Source organism: Anopheles maculipalpis, chromosome 2RL, assembly GCF_943734695.1.
Source record: "Anopheles maculipalpis chromosome 2RL, idAnoMacuDA_375_x, whole genome shotgun sequence".
Lineage (NCBI taxonomy): Eukaryota > Metazoa > Arthropoda > Insecta > Diptera > Culicidae > Anopheles > Anopheles maculipalpis.
In genome coordinates this window covers 33,342,748-33,368,076 of record NC_064871.1, presented here as the reverse complement: position 1 = coordinate 33,368,076, position 25,329 = coordinate 33,342,748, and the positions used below count along the sequence as shown (strand labels likewise).

The 25,329-nt window shown below is 44.0% G+C and overlaps 1 protein-coding gene across 12 annotated transcripts in view; it reads left to right on the top strand.

Annotated features, from left to right (window-relative positions):
- LOC126557211 (protein groucho-like) overlaps positions 1 to 25,329 on the top strand; it is a 345,364-nt gene that overhangs the window by 173,551 nt on the left and 146,484 nt on the right. For 3 of the 12 annotated variants that reach the window (XM_050212904.1, XM_050212899.1, XM_050212908.1), the window contains 11 exons: positions 573 to 710; positions 1,856 to 1,888; positions 13,492 to 13,695; positions 13,779 to 13,883; positions 15,326 to 15,382; positions 16,289 to 16,468; positions 16,536 to 16,780; positions 16,867 to 17,116; positions 17,213 to 17,636; positions 19,449 to 19,648; positions 19,739 to 19,861. In XM_050212904.1, coding sequence (XP_050068861.1) covers positions 573 to 710; positions 1,856 to 1,888; positions 13,492 to 13,695; positions 13,779 to 13,883; positions 15,326 to 15,382; positions 16,289 to 16,468; positions 16,536 to 16,780; positions 16,867 to 17,116; positions 17,213 to 17,636; positions 19,449 to 19,648; positions 19,739 to 19,846 — 1,944 coding nt within the window. In that variant the 3' untranslated portion in view covers positions 19,847 to 19,861. The remainder of the gene's footprint in view (positions 1 to 572; positions 711 to 1,855; positions 1,889 to 13,491; positions 13,696 to 13,778; positions 13,884 to 15,325; positions 15,383 to 16,288; positions 16,469 to 16,535; positions 16,781 to 16,866; positions 17,117 to 17,212; positions 17,637 to 19,448; positions 19,649 to 19,738; positions 19,862 to 25,329) is intronic. The other 9 variants (XM_050212902.1, XM_050212900.1, XM_050212901.1 and 6 more) reach the window with 9 other exon arrangements.

Genomic DNA, 25,329 nt, shown 5'->3' with positions numbered 1-25,329 from the left:
GCAAAGCTCACTGGACCCCGAGAAGGTGTGGCACAATTGGCACCAACAAGAAAAAAGCTGAATCTGAAAGAGAAGAGAGAGAGAGATAGAGAGAGAGAGAACAGAATGGATTACTTAAACGAAAAGAGAGACTTATCTGGTTGCAAAGATCTTGGGGGAGAGAGAAAAGAAAACGGATCAAAATGATCCTCTTTGAGGCAAATGTTTGATGTGGTGTGGGAAATTTTGTTTTTAGTACGTTTTTACCCTTGGTTTTTTTTGTCGTCCCTTCATACAACTCTTATATTCCGGATTTCTTCTGAGCGTCAAGTTAAAGAAGGGTAATAATTTATTCAAAAGATTAGTTAAACCCTCAAACTTCTTTGTGCCCAGTCATGCCAGTCAGTGTGCTAACTAACAGTTTAGGATGGTTCACAGACCATTCCACGCGCACACAGCGCTCAAAGGTCTGTGTTACGTGAACGAATAGCGGGGTAAAGCTTTATTTTAAATTTTAGATATGTTGAATTCGTGAAGCACTGCGTTTATTTCATACACGTTTTCTCGTCTCACCTTTTTCCTCTCTTTTCCAGACCGAAATTGCCAAACGACTGAACGCCCTCATCGGCCAGCTGCTACCGTTCTTGGCGACGGAACACCAGCAACAGATCGCATCCGCGGTTGAGCGGGCGAAACAGGTCACGATGCCGGAACTGAACGCCATCATCGGTGTAAGTAGTGAGCAAAAGATGATTGGTTTGTGATACAATATGATAACACAACAGAAAACAACAACAAAAACGACTCTTCGTGGTCGTATGCCAATGTCCTGCAGGCCAGCTTGTATCAGTAAATGATAATAATTGAAGCTGCAGAAGCTTCTGTTTTTCTTTGTTTTTCCTCTCTTTTTTTCAATGACGATTCATGAATCCATTGATTTATACCCTTTTACCGAAACGTCACACAAGATTCATCACTGTTTTCGTTTACCCAACGAAATGGGTGTTTTATGTGTTGGTTTCATCTAGATATTACTTATTTGCGTGATTTTACTTTTGTATTTTCGTTCGTTTTGAATCTGAAGTGGTTCCTTTAGGCTAGTGTAATTATAAAATAATTATATCGTTTTTCCATTCCTTTTTTTTCTACATTGAAGAAGTAAACAAGCGTAATTCTTTGTTTTGTTTTGGCTAAATATATAGGAATGTATTGGAAAATCTCTTTTTTGATATTAGCTTTGCCTTCGTTTGTTCACCCTTGTTTTCGGGGGAGGTTTCAGTTATTCCATCACGTTTCACTATTTACTTTCGTTTTAAAAGCTCCAGCCCGATTTTTAATCGCCAAAAGGCAAAGTAGTTCGATGCCTCTAGTAGACGCGTGAATTGATTAGATTTGCGTTATGCTTTTTCTTGTTTAGTTTCGTATTGATTATTTACCTACTTCGTTGAGTTAGATTTTTCCGTTCTCCCGATTATTACCTTTCGAAAAATGAAGCAACAATCGTGTTCAAAATAAAATAAAAAAAAAACAACTAATTAAAAACTCCTTGTCCATAAAAATCCATGTGCTAAAAACCATTTCGACCTATTTCTTCTCAAGCAACGTAATTTGATCTCCTGTTCTTCTTTTTTTTCTTTCTTCTCCTTCTTCTTCTGTCTCGTTTTACCTTTTTAATCGCACGCTGCAAATGTGCTCTCAATTTGCTGCTACAACTCTCAAACAATACAAAACGCACGTACCCACACATACACGATCACCGTGTCTGTAAACGTATATAAAACGTATAAATCCGCGCACTCTAAACGACCTGTTCGAACATATATCTGAACAACTCTGAATTCTTCCCGACCATCTTCCTCGGCCTGCCAATCTGCAGCAACACCAGCAACAGGGAATTCAGCAACTTTTAGTAAGTTTCGTGTTCAAAAAAAAAAAACTAATAACGCACATAACACCACCCACCACCTACCACTTTGCCCCCACCCCCTCCTCGTTTCACCTTCTCCCATCCCCTCTTGTATCTGTCTGTTCACCATTTGCATTTTTGTATGATTGAAATGCACCACCACCAACCATTTAAGAGCGAATGATCATCATTGCTTAGCGCAGTTTACGTGCCAAATTGCAAGAGAGTGCAAGAGAGTGAAAACATTCAAAACGTTCAGTTTCTAGTAAATGTTTTAATTTTAGAGTTTTATATGTACCGTGTATGACATGTTCTTAAGAAGAATCAGAAGAATGTTATTATGTTTTGTAAGAAATTATTCTCAATACACTCAATGTGCTTTTTATCCTATTTATTTGTACACAAGCGTCCATTTGAATACAAACTTTCACTCCCCCAAGGATTCTTTTTTCCGCTTCTCTGAATAATATCTTAGTACAATTGCTATTTAATCTCATTTTTCTCACATTCGTTGCTTGCAAATGAAAATTTTGATATGTTAAGTAAGCTTCATTTCCTTTTTTTTTTTTTTGTATATTTCCATGTGTTATCGTAAACGAAGTAATTCATTTTGTTTTCTTGGAATAATTTTTTTGTTAAGAAGTTTTCATATAATTTGCCTATCGTGGTGCAAAGCATGGCATTAGAGTAGCGGATGTGGTTGTATAATTTTCATAGAAATACATATAAATACATAAAGGCCATAATTATCGTAGCTTCATCGAATCGTGCTAGCTTATTCTGACCCAACGTTAAAATGCAACACCAATCCCCAGCAATTAAGGATTGCTATTAAATCCACACAAAGGTACTAACAACGTGGCTAACGATCGTGATTGTGTGCGAGTGTTACGAAACAAACAAACAAACAAAAAAAAAGCTCCGCACACGGCACTAAACACGTACGATTAACTCACCAATTACCACCCAAACTCCGTTCTGGCGAACAACGCGAGATTTCACCCCAGGACCATAAATGAGGGCTGGGGTATAATTTAGATAAAATCGAAATTTCGGTCACTTTTGTTGTAAAGCCTCTCCCCCCTTGGCTCTTGGTTCCAATGTAAGGCGACGGTTTCGGTTTCGTATCGAAACCACAATCAATTGGTGGGTTTTTCTTCGACCGGCGAAAAACAATTGATGGTGTGTTGTTGAACCCCGAAATAAATAAAAAAAAACCCTTTAAGTGGGGGTGGGTTTGCTTTTGAAATGGCAAGCCCGGTCCGCAAGCACAAAAAAATCAAACCGTTTCGAAGGGTTCACACGAAATGGCTTATTACGAGGGATTGTTTTTGTCATTCTAAGGAACTGCTTCTTCTGCACTCCAAACCCCTAAACGAAAATTAGCGATTATCGGTTAGCGCCAAAGCCACTTTGGCCGGAAGAGCCAAACGGGCAAGGAAAAGAAGTTTAATTAATTAACTTTGAACTTTTCGCTCGTCGCGTTTTACGACTGGGAAAGGCAACGATTAAACTGTTATCGTGTCGCTGTTTTAATGGCTTTTTGAATGGCGTTTTGGTTTGTTTTTTTTTTTTGTTCCCCGCTCCCGAGAGGTCAGTGAAAAAATTATTGGATGATTAATGCGTAAAATGTCTACGCATCCTTTCAAGTTTTTCGGTTCCGCTGCGGACTTCTTTTAGTTCGTAAATATTTTTAATACATATCTCTTGCATTATACTCACACACGGTATAAAACTCAGTTTAGTTGAGTTTCTTCATCAGAGTGAAAGATTTCTCATTGAAACAAAATTTGTCGAGTTGATTAGTTCTTGCCTTTTCACGGGGTCGGGCTTTTCCCCTATTGCCCTGGGTGAACTTGCCACAAAATCACATCCTTGTTTCCATTTTCCGACCCGAAAACCCCAAAAACGTTAACATTCCTGGCGAACCACTCACTACCTACCACCCCCCGGGGGGTGGGCTTTCGTGGTGAGCCCACCGAACGACGAGTAGTGAAACGAGTGAAAGTGATTTATATCGATCAAAGACTAAACTGAGCAAGCAAACTGTCCTCATTCGTCTGTCTTGCTGCCACCATCTAGACCATCCGCTACACCACCCCTTAGTGTCCCGATTTTCCCCCAGTCCGGAAAGGTTTCACTTCCATTCCATTCCGGTACGGATGCTTCTCATACCATTCGATGTGCTGCTGCGTTGCCTTTGGGCGACTACCGACGGCAATCTTCCGGTTCCACTTACCCAAAATTTCCCTGTGCCACAGACACAGTGCTGTGTCGGTGTTTCGGTGCTGTGTTTTCGGTCGCTTTTGCCAGGCAAAAGAGCCTTCCCAATGCCCCGGGAATGGGCCGTGGCCCGTACCGTGTCAGTCATTAAGCGATCTTCTTATCTCCCGAAAGATTCATTCCGTATTCAACATTTAATTAACAACATCATCACGTTCCATAAGTTTCTCTATTATCCTTGCAGCACTCTCACACACACTTTCTTCCATTCCTCCTGTGTCGGCATACCCTCGGGGGAGAAGGGGGACTGAGAGATTTCGTCGTCTTTCGCATCGGATGTTCAGTGGATGGCATCAGAAGAACGTCTTTCTCCGGGGTTTGCCTTTCATTTGATATAGATGAAACAATTTGTGTGCTTGCGTGCCTGCGTGTGTGTGTGCGACTCCGTTGAATAGAGAAGAAGGACATTCGTTTTCGACTCCCCGTGCCAATCGTTCTCCTCCTCGGTGGTCTTGTCGACGACGCACCCTACATGCTTTCACCCAGTGTCCGGGAAACGATGCTTTATTCTGTCAGCACACAATTCCCAACGATTATGTTCCAAGCCAAAAGACCACTTCCCTTTCATCCCCAGCGTTTGAGGTTTGGGGAGGGCTGGAGCGTGGAGCGAATGGAGTGGGCGAGAGTGTCAAGGCTATTTCTATTTGTACGCTTCATTTATGGTCAAAATGCTCCGGCACCCACGCTGCTTCTGTACTGCCTGGACGCCAGTCAGTGTATTCGTCCGAGTCCTTTATTTCATTGAACCACACCACACTTGTGGGAACGTGGGAGGGATGGAAAAGCAGGAAGAGCGGTGGGTTGAGACCATAATGTCCGAAATTGGTAGCGGGAAAGCCAAGCCAGTGTCGTCATCATACAGCATCACCACCACGCCTTCCCCCCACCTCAACCAGCCCAGTCCCAAAAATGCACCAAGTGGTGTTATGTCCTGTTTGAAGAAATCACTTCCACCCCATTCGGAACAACGGAATAAAGCTGTGAAAATTGGAAGAACGGTACGAAACGGTACGTTGGTTGGGATGGGCCGGTGGTGGATGACCGAATGATTATGTTTGCGTCCCGGGACGTGACAATAAAACGTTCGTCGCAACAACACGCGTCGTCCCCATCGGCAAAAGGACGAACGACCGTAACGCCACAACACCCAGCACCAGCGAGAAAATGGAGCAATGAATTCTTCCGTATTTATTTCTCTATTTCTCTGTCCTGTCGTCGGTCCCGTCTTGCCGTCAGGACGGTTCCCTTTGTCCCACGGTCTCAATTCGGTTTTATGACACTAATTTCATTCACGTTGATGGGTTGGGTACGATAGCAGAGGGGTTAATATGCGCCAACGTTCCGTAGCAAGGATACTGTGTGAAAAAGTGTGTGTGTGTGGGGTTTTCGTTTTCTTGGTCGTCAGTTTGTGTACGAAGGAGCACCACGCTATCACAGTCTGCCGAAACACGCACGATGAATAAATAGATTAATTGCATCCTGCCTCCATGAAGCCATGAACCAATTTTCGTCCTTTTCATGCTTGTTTGTGGTGGTGACTACGGTGGGACGTCTTTTTTATTTTTTAAGGGAAATAGGGAAAAATTTATTTGGTCTTTTCTTTTTGGGAGAAGTAGCTTAGGGTGTAAATTGAAATTGTCCATTGTGTTGTCTGATTACAAGTGCCGGCGTAAGTGTAAAGGCATGCGAAGATTTAGATGCTTGAAAAATATTTTTTATATTATAATATATTTTGCGGTGTTCGATAATTTCGGAAGCGTTTTATTACGCTTTTGAGCAAACAAAATTATAATAAATATTGTAATTTCTACTTATGCGTGAGCTAATATAAGTTGCTTTCTTGCTAGAATATTTCATCGTCATTTAAAAGTCAATATGTTTAGTCAAGCTGCAAGAAGCAATAATTATGTGAGAGAACAATGATGATCTACTATTTATGGATAAAAAGCAAAGCTAAGAAGGGAAATTTTTCATTCAACAAATTATTTCTCGCCAGCATGTGCTTAGTATCGGCTAAAAGGTTAAAGATAAGCCTTTATACAAACTAATAAAAACTATTTTATTGGCATAAGTCTTCCTTATTATTCACAATAGGTGTCTGCGAGGCAATACTTCGGGGCATTTGGTGTATTAAAAATGGTCAAAATCCTTGAAATAGGCGACAATCTTCCAACTTCAAGACCGGTGTTCAAATCCCATCCGGGCAGTCCCTTCCGTGTTAAGGACTGACCCTCCAAATGCATTGGATCAGCAAGTCTAGTAAGCCATTTGATAGCCGTCGTCACCTTAGAGGGTCGTTTAAGTCAAGAACAAGAAGATGGTTATGTAGCATCGGCTTCACTTAAAACATATCGTCCCAAAAAGTTCATATTTCAACATCTGTCGAATACTGACCACTGATCATATGGATTTAATTCGAGCTGAAAGACTTATCCACCAATGTAGTGTTAATTATGAAACAAACAAGCAAAAAAAAGCACCATTAACTAAAATCGAATTTTCACGCTTTACTTCATATGGACTATTAAACAAAAACCAATCGTTCCCATCCACCGCACAACCAACCAACCAATCCACGGTACCTAATGTTGCCTGTAAAACGCGTTGAAGCAAGAAAAACTAATAGCGGCAGCCAGCAATATCATCGCTCCGGCGCCGGAAGCAATGGTGTGGTTAGGCAACCGACACGATAACCTCCCCTCATTGGCCCTCGTTTCCAGTCCACCCATGCTCATTCCAACCAACAAAAGGTCACTTAACCTATCGAGTTTTAGGGGTACGGTTCCAGTCATGAAACACTGCCGGTGCCACGTTGTTGGTTTTTTTTGCTCTATTCACAGTAGTTAAATCGAGACCACGTTCGACGTGTGGTGGAAAGCATTGTTTCTTCTTCTTTTGTTACTTTTCCTATCATGGCGTAAATGGTGTTTTTTTTTTCTCCTGGTACCGGATTAATAACCTATCGATGTTATCCGTTTGCTTGCGGTTTACCGCATCGCGGGGGAGAAAAAAGAAAAACCTCGTCTTTATCTACCCACCCACGGTAGGTGATTATTAGTTCGGGTGAACTATTTTCTCCTTTTTTTCCGACTCGTCAGTATGTGTGGAAGAGAAGGAGTTCCTCACTGAAGCAATCGAGGCAGTTTTGAAAAACACGCTAACCGCTTTGTGTATATGTTGTTGTGGTGCGTGCTTCGGGTGGTCTCATGCAGGGAAAACAGAGGAAAAAGTACACCTTCTCTCACCCACCGAATAGCCAGAAATTTCTACATCGAAATCCGTCGTCACCCCTTTACACCTGTCCTTACACACCGGCGCACCGTACAGGGCAGAACTAGTGGCGGTCGTCGTAAACTAAATTGCTAGCATAATTATAATCGTATAACCACATTTTAATATAATCATCCTATTTAATTTCACTCAACCTCCCCAAACACCTCCCGGCCACCTTTCCAAAGCGTGTGTGTGTGTGTGTCTGTGTGCGTGTTTGTAGATGGGGGCTTAGATGTTCAGGGCTTAAACAACATTGAAACACCACAACAAACCACCACCCGGTAGCGGTATTAACGGAACGGCCACCAGCACCACCCGGTTCGTTCGTCGTTTCCGTTCACTCCGTACTTCCTTCCGATCTAATTCGAAGCACGCAACTCACTCCAGTGCGAAGTTTTGCTGTGGAGACTACACTTTTCCACACGTTACCAGTTTATTGTTATGCCAAGCACACATACACACACAAACACACATAGATGGGGTTGAATGGGAGGTTTGTTTCCCACTCGCTAGTCGATGATAATGGGTAGTGGCGCTAGTTTGTTCTTGCTTTACTGGTGCCGAGAACATGCTTACCCAAATGAACCGAAACCATAAACGGTACGAATGAATCCTACTACAATCAGAGGGCGAGAGAGAGAGAGAGAGAGAGAGAGAGAGAGAGAGAGAGAGGGAGGGAGAGGGAGAGGGAGAGAGAGGGAGAGGGGGAGAAGGTGAAATGGTAGGTGTTAGAAAAGCAACTAATGTGGAGGAAAGAGAGAGAGAGAGACAAAACGTAAGGATCCTAGCCTCGCCGGTGTTTTTCTGTTTGTCACCTTTCTCCCTGATCGCTCGAGGAATCGTAGAGGAAGGGAGAGCAAAACGGGGTGGACGAAAATTATTGCAAACATACCTCCTCCCCCCTCCCCCCCCCCCCTCCCCCGACGCCCTTCTCGCCACAGTTCGCTTCACTGTTCCGCTTTTGAGGTTTTAATCCTTTTGCGAGTTCCGAGTGCCGAGTTCGAGCTTGTAATAAAGCCCAAACAATGCAAGGGCAGCCAGGGACAGTACTTGTTTCGACTGAAACGTTTATGTACACACACACACACACACACACACACACACACACATACGCATTCATAAACTTGGCCCCCGGTTCACCACCCAGAGGCAGCAGCCAGCCCATGATGGGCTGGATAGTTGATGTAAAATATGGTTGTTTATCGTTATCCCGAGTCCCTGGTGGGGGGGCGGGGGAGGGGGGAAGCAGTGCAGAGAAAGGGATCCAATTCCACCAGTTTCCACCCACAGGACCATTAACCACAATCCAGAAGCATTTATAAAACTCTGCTAACCACTCTACTACTGGCTACTGCTGCACTACCGCCCAGCACCGGAACCGGAATTGGATTGGTGCTGCAGGCCATTTTGATAAGCGTACAAGAGCGGGAGGGTGGAAACAAGCTTTGTGTGTTTACTCTCTCTCGTACTCCAGTGTGTCATTTTGTGTATTGGAATTGTTGGTGATTGTATTGGCCCCTCAAAAAAAGAAAACGCAGATTCGGGGTGGTAGGAGTATCAATTGTGAAATGTTTGCCAACTAAAACGAGCGGCGGTTTTTTGGGGCACACATACACACACACACGTACATGACACAACATCATGTTCAGACGCTTTACCACTTGGCTCGGTTTAGAGTTCGGGGAAGTTGGGTAACGTTGGATGTTATGGATTTGGGAGAAGCAACATAAACGACTGCTAATATGTTTTCCACACCGGTTGCGGTTGGTGTTTGTCTGCAATGCAATGGAACCTTGATGCACGGGTAAGCATCAGCCGGACATAAGTGGACATCATCCCGCCATTTCGTGTTGATTTTGGGAGGTGATTGTTTTTCCCTGAGATGGTTTTGAACAATTGAGCAATACTTTGTTCCTGTAGCATCTCACTGTTGCTTGTCTCACGGAGAGTAGTTGAATTAAAGTAAAACTAAAAATGCTTCTCGATACGACACGATCCCAAACCACCAAACAACATCACTTGCACTCCAAACTTTGCCCGAAAGAACTTCTACCACTTATTGACTTGATTGTCGCTAACTTCTCTGACCGTTTGCTAAAGAAATACACCAATTCGCGTCGCTTTTCTACACTTGCCCATGGTATTTATTCTTGCCCTCTGTTCTTATCCACCCACATCACACAGCGAAAAAGTTGACACAAAAGTTCGGTGCTGCTTTCCCTCCAGGCGCCCCGAAAATGACACCACTGCCACACGGTGCACACCGTTTGCTGTAATTCATTTTAATTTGAACCATTTCCTGCTACATAAACGCAAATAAACGCCAACGCGCTTTGCCGCCGGTATGACGCCCTCGGTTGGCGATGGCCCGCGACCCACCCACCCGGCGTTAAGCTCCCAACTCGGGAGGTTGACCTCCCAGCCAACGCTCTAGCCAAGTATTTCGAGAGTCGTGCGCGGCAATCGTTTGTAAATGACTGCGAAAGTTTTCACCCATACCCGGGGGGTTGCGCCCCATCTCGTCCTTGTTGGCCTCGCGCTTAACGAGGACCAACCAACTCGCCGCCGACGAGTGGAAAGGTCTCCTTCCAATTAAAACTCACCCGGTCTGCACCACGACCCGATCCCTTCGCTCCCCTCTTTTTGCTTGGCAGAACGGGGCAGTGGCAAACCGCTTCCGGTCCAATACCGAGTTCATATTTCATTATGTTCCTGCTTCTCTGTCTCCGACGCCCAGCAGCAGCAGAGCTGGTTGGAGCTTCATAATTTCTCCAACCGTGTGCGGTCCTTTCATCACCCAACGGTTCAGCGCAAGGGTAGTTTCCGTTGGCATGGAAGGCGTAAAGGAATCGCTGTGCGTGACGCTGTGTGTGTGTGTGCTGTAAGCCATTTGGTTCAACCGAATGGCTGGTGTGGAGTGTGGTGTCCATGTTCTTTGTTTCGTTCGCGTGAAAACTCGTTCCAACTTTTCAACCATGGCAAACGAAAACCATCACCACCCATACTCCTCGGCCCTGGTAAAGATGGTCGAGGTGGTTCACTTCTTCGGTGGAACATGATGACGGCGTTGTCGTTAAACAAAACAAAACAAAAAAAAGACGGAGCAAAAGGGAAACCACTGGAAAAGCTCGTCAAGAAAGAAAACGATGCACAGTCATTTTCACGGCGGTGTGTGTCGAGCGCACTGAGGGACAACTGCAGAATGCAAAATGTGGTGAATGTTTTCATTGAAGGCGTTGAAGGCGTTTTTCCCCCTTCCTGATACACAAAAGGACTCTCGCCATTATTTCTTTTACTTTTTGTGAATTGCTGGATGGATAGGGGAGAGCACTAACGAAGTTGGCAAAAGGGAAGAGAGTATTGTGGGGCGCCAGGTGGGAAATATTGTACGCGAGAGAACTAAGGAGCGCACGAATAACTGATTCATTGTTGCACCTAGGTCTCACATTTGCGCTGTTACGTTGCTCTTTTTGATGGATTCATTTGCTTGCCGTTATTTTTAGAACAGTGGTCCTTGTTTCGGTGAGTTGTACTAAAATTCATTTTGAAGATAAATAACGTTCGTAAACCTCTTGTATGAGAATTTTCCTAAACTCATATTTTTTTCCACTGCTTATCTCAATGTTAACAATGACAACGTACACATACTGGCACATACACAAACAAAGCTTAACCACAGCACCGCTTTGAAAAATGAGTTCATTGTACTATCACCAACCACCACCGACACAAATCGGCGCGTTGGAAAATTCATCAACGCCCACAATCGAATCGCCAAAACCGCAACTCTGTTGCAAGATACCGACATTGACACACTGTCCACCTCAACAGCACTTCTGGTTGTCCACTTTATCCTAACAGCGAACGGCACCGAAACCGCACACGAACGCAAAAAAAGGCCAAACTAGCCACAAAGTTTTCCACGGGTGAGCCGCGGGGGGGAGGCGGTCCAAAACCAAAACCGCAGCCTCCCCAAAACCGCCAACGGCAAATCTCCTCCGATTTTCCTCGCGCGGATTTTGTCATTAATTCTGTCTGCGTGAACTATTCCACACCTGTAGAGGGTTGAAGGCCGAAGCGGGTTGAACCACACAAAAGGGAGCAAGGGGGTGTGAAAACAAACAGACATCGAAATTTGTAACAGGTATCGGTTTTTTTCGCTGGTGATCGGACATTAAAAAGCGCTTCAATTAATCGCACACAAATTTGTCACAAATACAAATTTAGCAACAGTGTATCGCTGGGAACGTTAGGGAAAAGAGCGAGCCTTCAATGCATGGATGCAGGCCTTGCATTCGATTCTTCTCATGTATGTTTGTGTGAACTTCGCAGTACATAAGTGTCTGTGAGATTAACTAATTATCTAAGCAAAATTCAAATGCTTTGCGTCCTCAAATTCACACTCAAAAGCATCTCATAATATGGGAACGCATCGGTTTCAAGAACAAGTTCTTACTATCACAAAATTTTCATTTTGAATTGATTTTTAGGAAGTAGCTGTAAGGATGTAAATTACAATCAATAAATTACTTACATACCAGTAGCCACGTTGTCCTGCTTCTAGATCTTCGATAACGCTTACGATCTATCGCCACCGCCTGTTTTTCCAATATCGCGACGGATGCTTGGCGAATCCCCACCTCTTCATGTTCGTTTTGGGTTTACAATGCCTCAAATGTCCGTCAGCATCAATTAGATCTGTCAAAATACTCGAGCTCTGCTAAGAAAAATTCAGTCATTTATGGACAGATTCTCTGAGGCGTATTTTTATACAGTCTCAGCAGTGAAAAATTTACCAGCATTTAAATATGTTTTTTCTGCAAACGCATAGTTGAAGTAGAATTATCAGTATTTAAATATGCTTTTCAAGAATTGTGTGTTTGTGAAACATGTCCCTTAAATTCAAATGACGCAACGTCAAGCTTTGTAATTCCCTGGCAAACTTACTTCCTCAGATCAGACATCAAACACAGTGCAACAGTCACGTAAATCGTAGCCGCATCAATTAGTGTTTAATTAATGACTCCATCATTGTTTTCCCCGTCAGCGGGTAGAGTTGAGAATGAAAAAGTCAAAAATCATACCAAAGTTTAAAAGGACTCACCGGTGTTGGTGCCGGGCCGGACACAGCAGTCTGTGTTGAGTGGTTGGCTGTCCGGAAAATAAATATTTATATTCACACCTTTCCACATCGGTGTGTATTACTGCTTGCATTCCGGCACATGCAAACGCGGTGCATCATCATCATCATCGGGTCATTATTCATAATCGGTTTGGCCACATACCTCTCGCTCCGTACAAGCCCCACACAAGTACAAGGTAGACAAACAAACGCCACGCCAGTTGCTATTGGCCCCGTGCACGAGCGATTGACGTTAATGCGCACATAATGGTTATAACAATTTAATTAAATCACTCAAATATCATAATTACTTCCAAACCCCGACACGACTTTCCCATCCGCCTCTGCCCTTCTCCACCAGGACACTTCCACACGATGACACATTCCGGTGGCACGGGATGAGGCTTGTGGCCCGACTCATTTGACTATATGTATGCATGCATGTGTTTTTGTGTGTATGTTATATTGTGTGTCATAATCATTTGTGCATGCTTTCACCATACCAACACACCTGCTTGGCACCCACATGCCGCCTTAGGGGCTTTTCTGGTAACTTCCACTGACATCATCATAATTCGCATCACTCAATTGATTCCCCTTTGTAATGTGTATGTGCTCGACCAAAGAAGAAAATGTGCTTTTCATGACAGTCGAGCCTTTGTTTCGTTTATGCTTCCTCTCTGTTCGTTTGCATCTCACGTTCATTCTACGCAAAATTCATGTGTACTAAATTCGTACCACTTTAATATGAACTAATTGGTTTTTGTTTTCTTTCCCCATTTTTCTCTCTCCCTCTATCTATCTATCTCTATCTCTCTCTCTCTCTCCATCACCTATCCATTCATAAATGTTTGGTACTGTGCCGCACCGCAAATCCCTTCAAAACTATCCTTCCAACAACAACCGGCTCATTCGCGTCTAATTGCAGCAGCAGATCCACGCACAGCAGATACCTGGCGCACCACCGCAACCGATCCCTGGGCTGGGTGCACTGGCAGGACCGCTAACAGCATTCGGTGGCCCGATGGGTTTACCACACGGTGCGCCACAAAGCATGCTTAAAGCGCCACCCGATCTACATCGGGAAGATTTAAAGGTACCGCTCGGTGGACCATCGGCTGAGGAGCGTATGGTAAGTGTTCCACAGCACCCCGTCACTTACCAGTAGTAAATTCAATCCTCATCTAACCAACTATTTACTTGTTACAATTGTAGCGTAATTCCGTGTCACCGGCCGATCGGGAAAAGTATCGACCACGATCACCCCTGGAGCTGGACGGCGGGGAAGCCAAACGACGGAAAGAGGAAAAACTCAACCACGTAAGTTTTGTGCTTTCGATCAAGTTTTCGAGCGTTCGTATGTGTGTGTGTGTGTAACGAGATTTTTTTGCCATTATGATGGAATGTAAGAAAGGCGTGAATGTTGGAGGGCGTGCGTTTTTTTTTCCTCTGCTTGTTTCTGTTTGATATGTTCGACATACGATGAAATTGTTTGCTTGTTTGATGAAGGAGATGCAAATAGCGACAATCGATTTCTGGGTTGTAATAGATCCGCTTTCTAGAATTTTAGATTCAAATTGTCAGTTGCAGCGGACAAATGAATATTATTGTATTGTGTTTTGCGAATTATCTCACCTAGATTAGAGATGCTGAAGCTTTTTATGCGCTATTGCCTAATAGAACTGTAGCTGAGTCATGAGAACACAAGGCAAACTAGAACCAACTTATGCATTAAAAAAATATAATGATTTTATAGCTTTTTTATGACAATACGGCACTGGACCGTCATTATTAATTATAAATAAATTATAGCTTTTTTATGCGATGTGCCCTGTGTTCCTAACGATCCATCAATTCTGTCTATTCAACATCTGCTCACTACTAAAGAAAGACGAAACCGTTTAAACAGTGGTTTGATCCCGTCTTCCAAACAGTATTGTATGGCTCTTCAAATGCTGCAAAAAATTTCACGAATACCAATGCTTTATTCTCTGGATCCTCTGGGGCCTACGATGGCACTATTTGACAAAACCAAATGATGAAGAATATCATGAGAAAATCACCGTCTATGCTTGAGACGAAAACTTAGAATGAGAAGTTGATGGCGTTTTGAATAATATCTATCTGTGGATTTGGACGATCGTAGAGGTTCCGTGCTGATATCAGCAATGACCAACAGCTTTTTGTTTTGTATTTTTGTAATCGTAAAAGGATCTTTTCATCTTGGTGACTCCTATCTGGAAGCTTAGGAGCGAGCCTTTAAAAGTTTACTAGTTTTGAGCGTCAAAATTAATCCTCAAACTCGTACAAACGCTTCAATGCACTATTTCATCTTTACGAACACGCTAAAAAACAGCTTAAGCAACACTCCGACTTGGAAGGTGCATAAGCCAACTGAATGATCTCAATTGCTTGAATTGAAATGCAATTGAAGCTTTGGAAGCTGCAGCTCGCAAGTTAATGCTTAATTTCGGCTTTCGTACCACAAATCTCTATCTCCAAGCTTCTTATATTTCCATTTTCAAATTTTGTGTTCCTTTGATTGGTCACTCTTAGTTTTACTCAGCCCCATCCGCAGTAGTGTTGCCGTACGATCTTCCTTCCCCGTTTTTTCCCCTCTTCGTTTGTCGTTATCGCTCATCTTACATATCAAACCCACCGATGTACCCTCTGCTCATAATTTTGCGTTCCATTATCACACCCATTATCAGTTCTCCAGTTTGATCCAGTGTATTGAACAGTTGCCCTATATTGTTTTGCAGGAAAGTGATGGTGAGAAAAGTGATCAGGATTTAGTGGTGGACGTCGCGAACGAAACGGTAAGGGTTGTATGTGTGTGCGCGTGGTTGTGTGCTTGTGTATATGTGTGCGTGTGTGTGTGTGTGGACGCGTTTGAGCACAAGATATCGCTAGATCCGCCGCCTAAATTATTGTTAAGCACACACCCACACACACACACACGCACACACTCACTCACTTCACATGCAAATTTGCAAACAAAAAGTAGAACAATTGGTTGATCAGAAAAGAGTTCTAAGATGAAGAAGAAGCATAACAAAGCAAAGTCCTGGTTGCTCTTGATAATTCCTCTATCACCATCACTACCGCCACCAGCTGTTGTTGTTGTGTTGTGTATTAGTGTGTGTCGAACGCTGGTTTTTGTTTTACTTTGAAAGTTTAATTTTAATGTTTTATTGCTTGTTTCTTGTTTATCTGTTCAGTGCTTCTATAGTTAATTATTTGTTACATTTGTTGTTCGTATTACTTTTATCATTTAAATGCTTTTCCCTTTTTAGTTTCAATGTTTTGCTTTTGCTCATACATTATTTGTTCCATTGTAGTCCCCATTCTAGTCAGAGTAATTGTATTTGCTTATGCATTCGTAACACCTCATCTGTAAGCACACAAAAAAGCACACACACACGCGTACCACATACTTCCTTGTCCGTTGTCGTTTGTTTGTTGTCTCTTTTTGTGTCCGTAGAAGTGTTATAGGGTCCCTCCATTTTCCTCGTTTGTCGTGTTTGTGTATTTGTTGCGGTTCATTTTGTTGTTATTGTGTAATTTTTTGTTGCGGGAATAGTACGATCCTCGATTCTCAACCCATCCCAAAGTATTGGGTTCGCATTTGTGTACGGTAGAATGTTGTCACTAGTCGTGTGCTGGCGATCACGTGATTCACGTGCTTTACGTCTCGTTTGTGCTTCTTTTCATTCATCTCTCAGGGTTCACCTTCACCCCGACCTAATGGCGATCATCAATCGGACCGTGGCGATCGGGATAGCATCGGACTGAACGGTAGCGACAAGGCAGGATCGAGCAGCTTGAAGGGTGCAAACGATCGACCACCATCCCGTTCCGGTTCAAGCTCGTCCCGATCAACGCCCAGCCTCAAAACGAAAGATGTAAGACCGTTGAATCCCCTTTTCGATAAAATATGACGCAAAGCTCTAACCCCGTGTCCACTTCCAGCTCGACAAACCAGGCACTCCCGGAGCGAAGGCCCGTGTTCCCACGCCCAACTCGTCCACACCCGGTGTCCCGAAAGCCGTAGTACCTTCACCAGCCGCCGGCTACCCACCCTCGCCATATCAGCGTCCGTCGGATCCGTACGCGCGGCCCCCGCCCGACCCATACGGTCGGCCACCGATGCCTTTCGATCCCCACGGCCACGTACGCACCAACGGTATTGCGCTACCCGTGTCAAGCGGAAAACCGTGAGTATAATCAAATCCTTTTCCCGCTCAACATCGACAAGCACGCGTTGAGCTAATCCACCAAACATTGCCGTTCTTCCGCCCAGTGCCTACTCCTACCACATGAACGGTGAAGGTGCCCCACAGCCCGTGCCGTTTCCTGCCGACGCCCTAACAGGGCCAGGTATTCCTCGACATGCCCGCCAAATCAACACCCTATCGCACGGTGAGGTCGTGTGTGCGGTCACCATCTCCAACCCGACCAAGTACGTGTACACCGGTGGTAAGGGATGCGTGAAGGTGTGGGACATCTCACAGCCCGGCAACAAAAGCCCCGTCAGCCAGCTGGACTGTCTGGTAAGTGTTTTCGCTTCGGCAACGGTTGGAACAAGCGCCGCCGGTATCGCGCACAGCAGAACGTCCCTTTAATGGCTGGTTGGTTATAATTCGCAGCAGCGAGACAACTATATACGGTCGGTGAAGCTGCTACCGGACGGCCGTACGCTGATCGTCGGTGGGGAAGCGTCCAACCTTTCGATCTGGGATTTGGCGAGTCCGACGCCCCGGATAAAGGCGGAACTAACGTCGGCTGCACCGGCCTGCTACGCGCTCGCCATCAGCCCCGACTCGAAGGTGTGCTTTTCGTGCTGCAGCGACGGTAACATTGCGGTGTGGGATCTGCACAATCAGACGCTGGTGCGACAGTTCCAGGGCCACACGGACGGAGCGTCCTGCATCGACATCAGTCCGGACGGATCGCGCCTGTGGACAGGTGGGCTGGACAACACGGTACGGTCGTGGGATTTGCGAGAAGGTCGGCAGCTGCAGCAGCACGATTTTAGCTCACAAATCTTCTCGCTCGGCTATTGTCCAACGGGTAAGTTTCCTTTACATTATCTAAATGTCTGATATAAAATTTCAGATTTTTAACGTAAAGCTACCAAGAAATATAAGAGAAGGTTAAGAAAAACGGGCAGACTTAGTAGGTAAAGAGGTTTAATCATAAAATGTGGGAAAATCATCTTAACCAACATTGAAGACGATTATTGCAATTATTATAGCGTATGTAGTGAAAACCACGCGTGTCAGAAATTCTCTAAAACAAAGGCAAGGTTCATTTGGAGTATCGTATAGACCAACAGAGGAAAGTTTAGAGCACAAAGGGACGGCGCCTGCATTAGAGCGTACCTTGGTGATCGATCGTATCGCGTGAAAATGGGCGCTCTTTGAGTTTTCCTCAAGGAATAACTTTGGTCCATTTCTCCTTGTGTTATATATTAACTACATGACGGTTCTACCTGACAGTCATTTGCTCTATGTCGATAATTATACCGCAGCTACGCTAACCAGCTACAACATCAGGCCATCTTGTGTACTCTGCTTCGAAAAGGGTACTGTTGTGACTTTCGCTAGAAAAACGTTCTCCCCTTGACTTCGATAACTCGTACTCGTACAACGGATTTGTTTTTGAACGAAAAATCTGTGTCAGCGATTTATAACTGCTCCTTGACAGGATGTTGAGCTTCCAGGACCAGCAAAGAAAATGTCGTCACTAAAGGGAATCAGTTGATAGGCTTGCTGAAACAATAAGCGCTAGGCCTCGACGACGCGGTCTCGATTAAGACACTGTATTGCTCCTTGGTAAGGTCATCCTTGTCTCCTTGGTAAGGTCCTTGTCTAAGGTCATGCCGGCCATTTCAATGGCCGGCATGACCTTAGACAGGTCGTTAAGCCAAGAAGAAGAAGAAGAAGATTGCTCCTTGGTGCGGTCCATGCTGGAATACGCGTCCGTGGTGTGGTGATCTACTGCAGCACGTTCACTGGCTCGCATAGAGTCCATTTAGTGTAAATTTATCCCATTTGCTTTGCGCTCTTGGAGACCTGAGATGCATTGTAAAGGTCGCTGCGCACTATTGGGCATCGAATCGTTGAAGCAGCCGAGCTGCAACGCACAGAGCCTGTTTGTGGACTTTTTGACCAGCGTCAATGCTACTTTTCATACTTAATATTTACGTCCCGGCGAGATCGCTCCGGGCTAGACCATTACTTGACGTACAGGTGAGGAGGTTTTGGTTCCTCTGATCCTTTTCAGATTATGTGTAGAGAATTCAACGATATTTTTGATCGTTCCAAACATGTTGCGTCTTGTGTTACTAAATTGTATCCGTCCTGCAATAGATTTAGCTATAAGAAAGCTTCGGGAGGGCCATGTATGTTCCGTCGATTTCAATAAACAAAATAACAAAATAACAAATCTTAAAAGAGAAGTGCCTCAGATACATTTAAAGACGATACAGACCAAACGTCACAGGTTTCTCAAACATGCCACTCACAAAGTTTGTAGACAAATTGGTACCCTTAAAGCACCGCACCGGTGGCCCCAACGACGAAGCCAAGTGTGTAGTTGGCTTTAGTTATGATTTCACTTGTTCCGAGAACTCCTCTTGTCTCCAAGCATCCATCAAAGGATAAGAACGCGAACAAAAAAAGTATTAGATTGTAAATGGTGAGGGCTTCTTTGTAAGGACAGATCTACATCGCTTTACTTATGTGCCTAAGGAGTCCTACCCGTATAAGGCTACCGAGTGAGAGCAAAACTGATACTATTAAAAAATAAATCTTTACAGCAAACACAGAATGTAACTCATGAAAAATATGCTTGCTTTCTCTCGAAATGCTATACTTTCAGGCGAATGGTTAGCGGTCGGAATGGAAAATTCGCACGTCGAGGTACTGCACGCGACGAAGCAGGACAAATATCAGCTACATCTGCACGAAAGCTGTGTACTTTCCTTGCGATTTGCCGCCTGCGGCAAATGGTTCGTCTCGACCGGCAAGGATAATCTACTGAACGCGTGGCGCACGCCGTACGGTGCAAGCATTTTCCAGGTGAGTTTCAATGAACCTCAAGTTCTTCACTGTTCAATCAACCTTTTTGAATACTGATAACGGTTTTTTTTTCCATTTTCCAATCAACAGTCAAAGGAAACCTCATCAGTACTAAGTTGTGATATTTCGACCGATGATAAGTACATCGTCACCGGGTCCGGTGATAAGAAAGCAACGGTGTACGAGGTGATCTACTAAACAGGGCGTGTGCGTGTATCATAGGTGTGCGAGCGAGCAATTGAAAGACGTTGCTGTCTGTTGTTGATAAATTGTATAGATAATGAATGAGCCCATAAGCCAACACGTTTAGGCCAAGCTCCGGATAAAAGCGTGCGTCTCGGAACGAATTACGTTGAATGCTTCTGTCGCCGACACGGCTATTGCGATGATGTTTGCAGCTTATAAAACACTAGTGAAACATTAAACAAAAAACTCACATAAAGTGACTTAAAAACGTGACAGAATTGGCCACACGTGGTGGACTCGTGGAAGGAAAGCAGCATCAACTTTAGGCGGAGACAGAAGAGACGGAAGGATACAAGCAAAAAATAAAAAAAACGGTGGAAGAATACATTCAAGCATGAAATCAAACTGCTATGTACAAAGAAAAAGGACACACAACACCACACAAAAATCACGCACACACGAACGCACATAGAAAAACAAAAAAAAAAGAGCATTTCTTCGACAGTCTCGCTTATCTCAGTTAATTATTTGTTGTTTTAGATTTCTAATCGTGTGCTTATATGGGAAATGTATTTGCAAACAAACAATTCGAGCGTCACGAATATGTGTGTCGGTGCGTGATGTGCGTGTCCGTGTGTCCGTCAGCTTGTATATATTTGTGTGTGTATAACAATTAGCCTGTAAGCTCTGAGAAGCAGAATCACAAAGTAAATATTAAGTAACTTAAGCGTGACTAAGTGCGGTAGGTAGCAAATAGCGGGAAAAGCGTGGAAAAACTAAATCGTTGGAAAACAAAACAAAACAACAATACAGCAACTAGTAAAAACAAAAAAACCATCATAGGTCAGAGAACACCATTGACAAAAGATGCAAAAACTCGTATTATGGACGCTGTTGTGTGGGTTTGTGTGTGTTTAACAAATGCTTCAATGAGTGTATGAAACACACAGGAAGAAAAATGAAGGATGCCTAAGCAAATTGTCTATTGTTAGTGGGAAACATTTGGGCTTTGGAAATCGGACAGTTGGTAAAGAGCTAGCGAAGAACATAACTAAAATATATATACACACACTCACAACAAGGAGCTAAAGAACTAAAACCGCATAGCAAAACGGAGCTCACAACCCAACAGTGTCAAAGAAGAGATAGTACATGTATGGAGTGAAAGATAAACCAAACAAGCAAATGAAAAAAGAAAAAATAGATTGACAAAAAACATATTCACACACACACACACATTAAAAAAACGGAAAGAAAATGTAAAAAAAACTAAACCTAAACAAAAATTAAACTGCAAAAGAAAAACAATGCAGAAGTTTAGCGAAACAAATCAGTTGCTTAATAGCGGAAGCGGATACCTTTGGCACCCTTAAAAACCAATTTCAGCAAACGACGTGTGCGTAACGTGTTGCTGTAACAGTATTTTGAGCCCTTCGAGCGCATTCTCAGCGGTTTCAACCAACAGGATGATGATAATGTTTGTGTGTGTGTGTGCGTGCGTGTGTAAATGCAAGATGCGCGCGCTGAAGTGGTCTACAAGAGGAAAGGAAATCGTGATGGTAAAAATGGATTTAAAAAAGGGCGGAAAATTAAGCCAAGAAATGCTGGTTGTTTATGTTATTTGTTTTAGTTATGGAAAACAAGACAAAACATCGTACGGGGAAGTGTCGAGCGTATGTTGGTGTGTGGGTATTTTGAACGAATTAGTAAAGGTAGCTCATTTCACATAACTGGTGTGGCGCTGTGCTTTTGGAAGTAGGTCAAATTATGGAGGGTTGAATGATACATACATAAATATAATTTTGAAGGAAACGCTTCGATTAAAATGGAAAGATGCAAGCAACAAAAATGCAGGATTGAACTTCAGGATCACTTGCTTACAACCTGTTATACCGGAGAACAAACTTCTTTTTTCTAATTAAATTGCATTGGAACAATCAAAACAAGCTACATCTGTTTATTAAGTTGAATTTAAACAGTACGAGCCGGAAATTAAGGGATCCGCAATCAACAAACGTGTTAAAACAGCATTTATGTATTGATATAGTCACTTTAAACACAGAATGCGCACACAGGTGTGCGACCACTCCCATTTACCTGGCAATGGCACCATGTGGTTTTACGTGTCATTGGTTTGCACAGTTTTGTAAAGCTCTTCTAAGTGACCACACCACCACCACCATACGTGCAACTCTCGATCTTCTTTTCCCGCACGGAGCTCTTGAAGAATGATGAAGATGGGGTGTAGCATTGTAAGTTAGCAGCGAACAGCGATTGTAGAAAGAAGCGCACTGTGAAGGCAGAGAACGTACGGCAGAAGTTTGAAGATGAGGAAACATAATGAATATTTTTAGAAATGGAAAATGAAAATCTACTAGCGTGACCTTAGCTTTTTATTGTGTGGCTGGTTTGAAAGAAAATTTTAAGTATCCCTCCCAGCGCTCAGCACGGGACGGTGGGGTAAGTACATTTAGAATTAAGTCTTCTTTGTCTTCTATTCCACAGGAATGTTTTGGTTTTTCCGCAATAACTTGGAAGGGGGTGGAGGGATCGGGTTGAGGTGTTCTACTAAAAGGTGCGCGGCTCAAAGACCCATCCAACGGTATGCCGGACGCCAAGATCGGAGCATGAATGACCGAGTTATCGTCGATTTTCCACGGGAATGTTTTGGTTTTTCCGCATTAACTTGGAAGAGGGTGGAGGGATCGGGTTGAGGTGTTCTACAAAAAGGTGCGCGGCAAAAAGACCCATCCAACGATATGCCGCATGCCAAGATCTGCTTAGGAATGGCCGAGTTATCGTCGATTTTCCACGGGAATGTTTTGGTTTTTCCGCAATAACTTGGAAGGGGGTGGAGGGATCGGGTTGAGGTGTTCTACAAAAAGGTGCGCGGCTCAAAGACCCATCCAACGGTATGCCGGACGCCAAGATCGGAGCATGAATGACCGAGTTATCGTCGATTTTCCACGGGAATGTTTTGGTTTTTCCGCATTAACTTGGAAGAGGGTGGAGGGATCGGGTTGAGGTGTTCTACAAAAAGGTGCGCGGCTCAAAGACCCATCCAACGGTATGCCGCATGCCTTGATCGGACCAGGAATGGCCGAGTTATCGTCGATTTTCCACGGGAATGTTTTAGTTTTTCCGCAATAACTTGGAAGGGAGCGGAGGGATCGGGTTGAGGTGTTCTACAAAAAGGTGCGCGGCTCAAAGACCCATCCAACGGTATACTTTTCAAAGTGATCGGTCAAGGAATGACCGAGCTATCGCCGATTTTCCACGGGAATGCTGCAGGTGTAATTTCCCGGGAGTTTGTGGAAAATCCCCTTGAGTCCCCTTCGATATTAAAAATCACGTTGTGGAGTGCTTTCTAAACGATATTTAAAGAAAGAAACAAAAATGAGATCGAATGAATCAAAATTGGAGAAAAAGTTTAAATTATGCCTGAAAAATATTTGACTTGTCGGAAAGAAATTATTTTCCAACCGGTTTTTAAAATTTCCATTTGCTACCTCCTCGGATTCATGCTCTCCTGTTACTCCTGGTCGGATTTTGCCGCATCGGAAATGATCCGGTTTTGGCCGAAAATCTGCCACCAAGTAACAGGAGAGCATGCTTTCGTGGAGGTAGCTCGTGCCGGCCGAAAATTTCCAAAATCAGTTAAAATCCCGAGGCAAAATTTAAAGTTGAATTCCAAACTTAAAATTTCCAACCCAAATTTAAAACTAACTTTGGAAATTTCCAGGCGGCACGAGCTGCCTCTTCGAATTCATGCTCTCTTGTTACTCCTGGTCGGAATTTTGTGGCAAAAATCCGGAAATTTTTATGCGACAAAATTCGACCAGGAGTAACAAGAGAGCATGAATCCGAGGAGGTAGCAAATGGAAATTTAAAAACCGGTTGGAAAATAATTTCTTTCCGTCATGACAAATATTTTTCCGATCCATTTTAAGTTTGTCTTTCTATTTTAAGAGTTTTATTCACAATTTTGTTTCTTTCTTTAAATATCGTTTGGAAAGCCCTCCACAACGTGATTTTTAATATCGAAGGGGACTCAAGGGGATTTTCCACAAACTCCCGGGAAATTCCACCTGCAGCATTCCCTTGGAAAATCGGCGATAGCTCGGTCATCCCTTGACCGATCACTTTGAAAAGTATACCGTTGGATGGGTCTTTGAGCCGCGCACCTTTTTGTAGAACACCTCAACCCGATCCCTCCGCTCCCTGTCCAGTTATTGCGGAAAAACTAAAACATTCCCGTGGAAAATCGACGATAACTAGGTCATTCCTGGTCCGATCTTGGCATGCGGCATATCGTTGGATGGATCTTTGTGACGCGCACCTTTTTGTAGAACACCTCAACCCGATCCCTCCACCCCCTTCCAAGTTAATGCGGAAAAACCAAAACATTCCCGTGGAAAATCGACGATAACTCGGCCATTCCTGGTCAGATCTTGGCATGCGGCGTACCGTCGGATGGGTCTTTGTGACGCGCACTTTTTTGTAGAACACCTCAACCCGATCCCTCCACCCCCCACCCAGCTATTGCGGAAAAACCAAAACATTCCCGTGGAAAATCGACGATAACTAGGTCATTCCTGGTCCGATCATGAAAAGCGGCATACCGTTGGATGAGTCTTTTTGCCGAGCACCTTTTTGTAGAACACTTCAACTCGATCCCTCCACCCCCCACCCAGCTATTGCGGAAAAACCAAAACATTCCCGTGGAAAATCGACGATAACTAGGTCATTCCTGGTCCGATCATGAAAAGCGGCATACCGTTGGATGAGTCTTTTTGCTGAGCACCTTTTTGTAGAACACCTCAACCCGATCCCTCCACCCCCCACCCAGCTATTGCGGAAAAACCAAAACATTCCCGTGGAAAATCGACGATAACTCGGTCATTCCTGGTCCGATCATGAAAAGCGGCATACCGTTGGATGAGTCTTTTTGCCGAGCACCTTTTTGTAGAACACCTCAACCCGATCCCTCCACCCCCCACCCAGCTATTGCGGAAAAACCAAAACATTCCCGTGGAAAATCGACGATAACTCGGTCATTCCTGGTCCGGTCATGAAAAGCGGCATACCGTTGGATGGGTCTTTTTGCCGAGCACCTTTATGTAGAACACCTCAACCCGATCCCTCCACCTCCTTCCAAGTTATTGCGGAAAAACCAAAACATTCCCGTGGAAAATCGACGATAACTCGGTCATTCATGCTCCGATCTTGGCATGCGGCATATCGTTGGATGGGTCTTTGAGACGCGCACCTTTTTGTAGAACACCTTAACCCGATCCCTCCACCCCCTTTCAAGTTAATGCGGAAAAACCAAAACATTCCCGTGGAAAATCGACGATAACTCGGCCATTCATGCTCCGATCTTGGCGTCCGGCATACCGTTGGATGGGTCTTTGAGCCGCGCACCTTTTTGTAGAACACCTCAACCCGATCCCTCCACCCCCTTTCAAGTTAATGCGGAAAAACCAAAACATTCC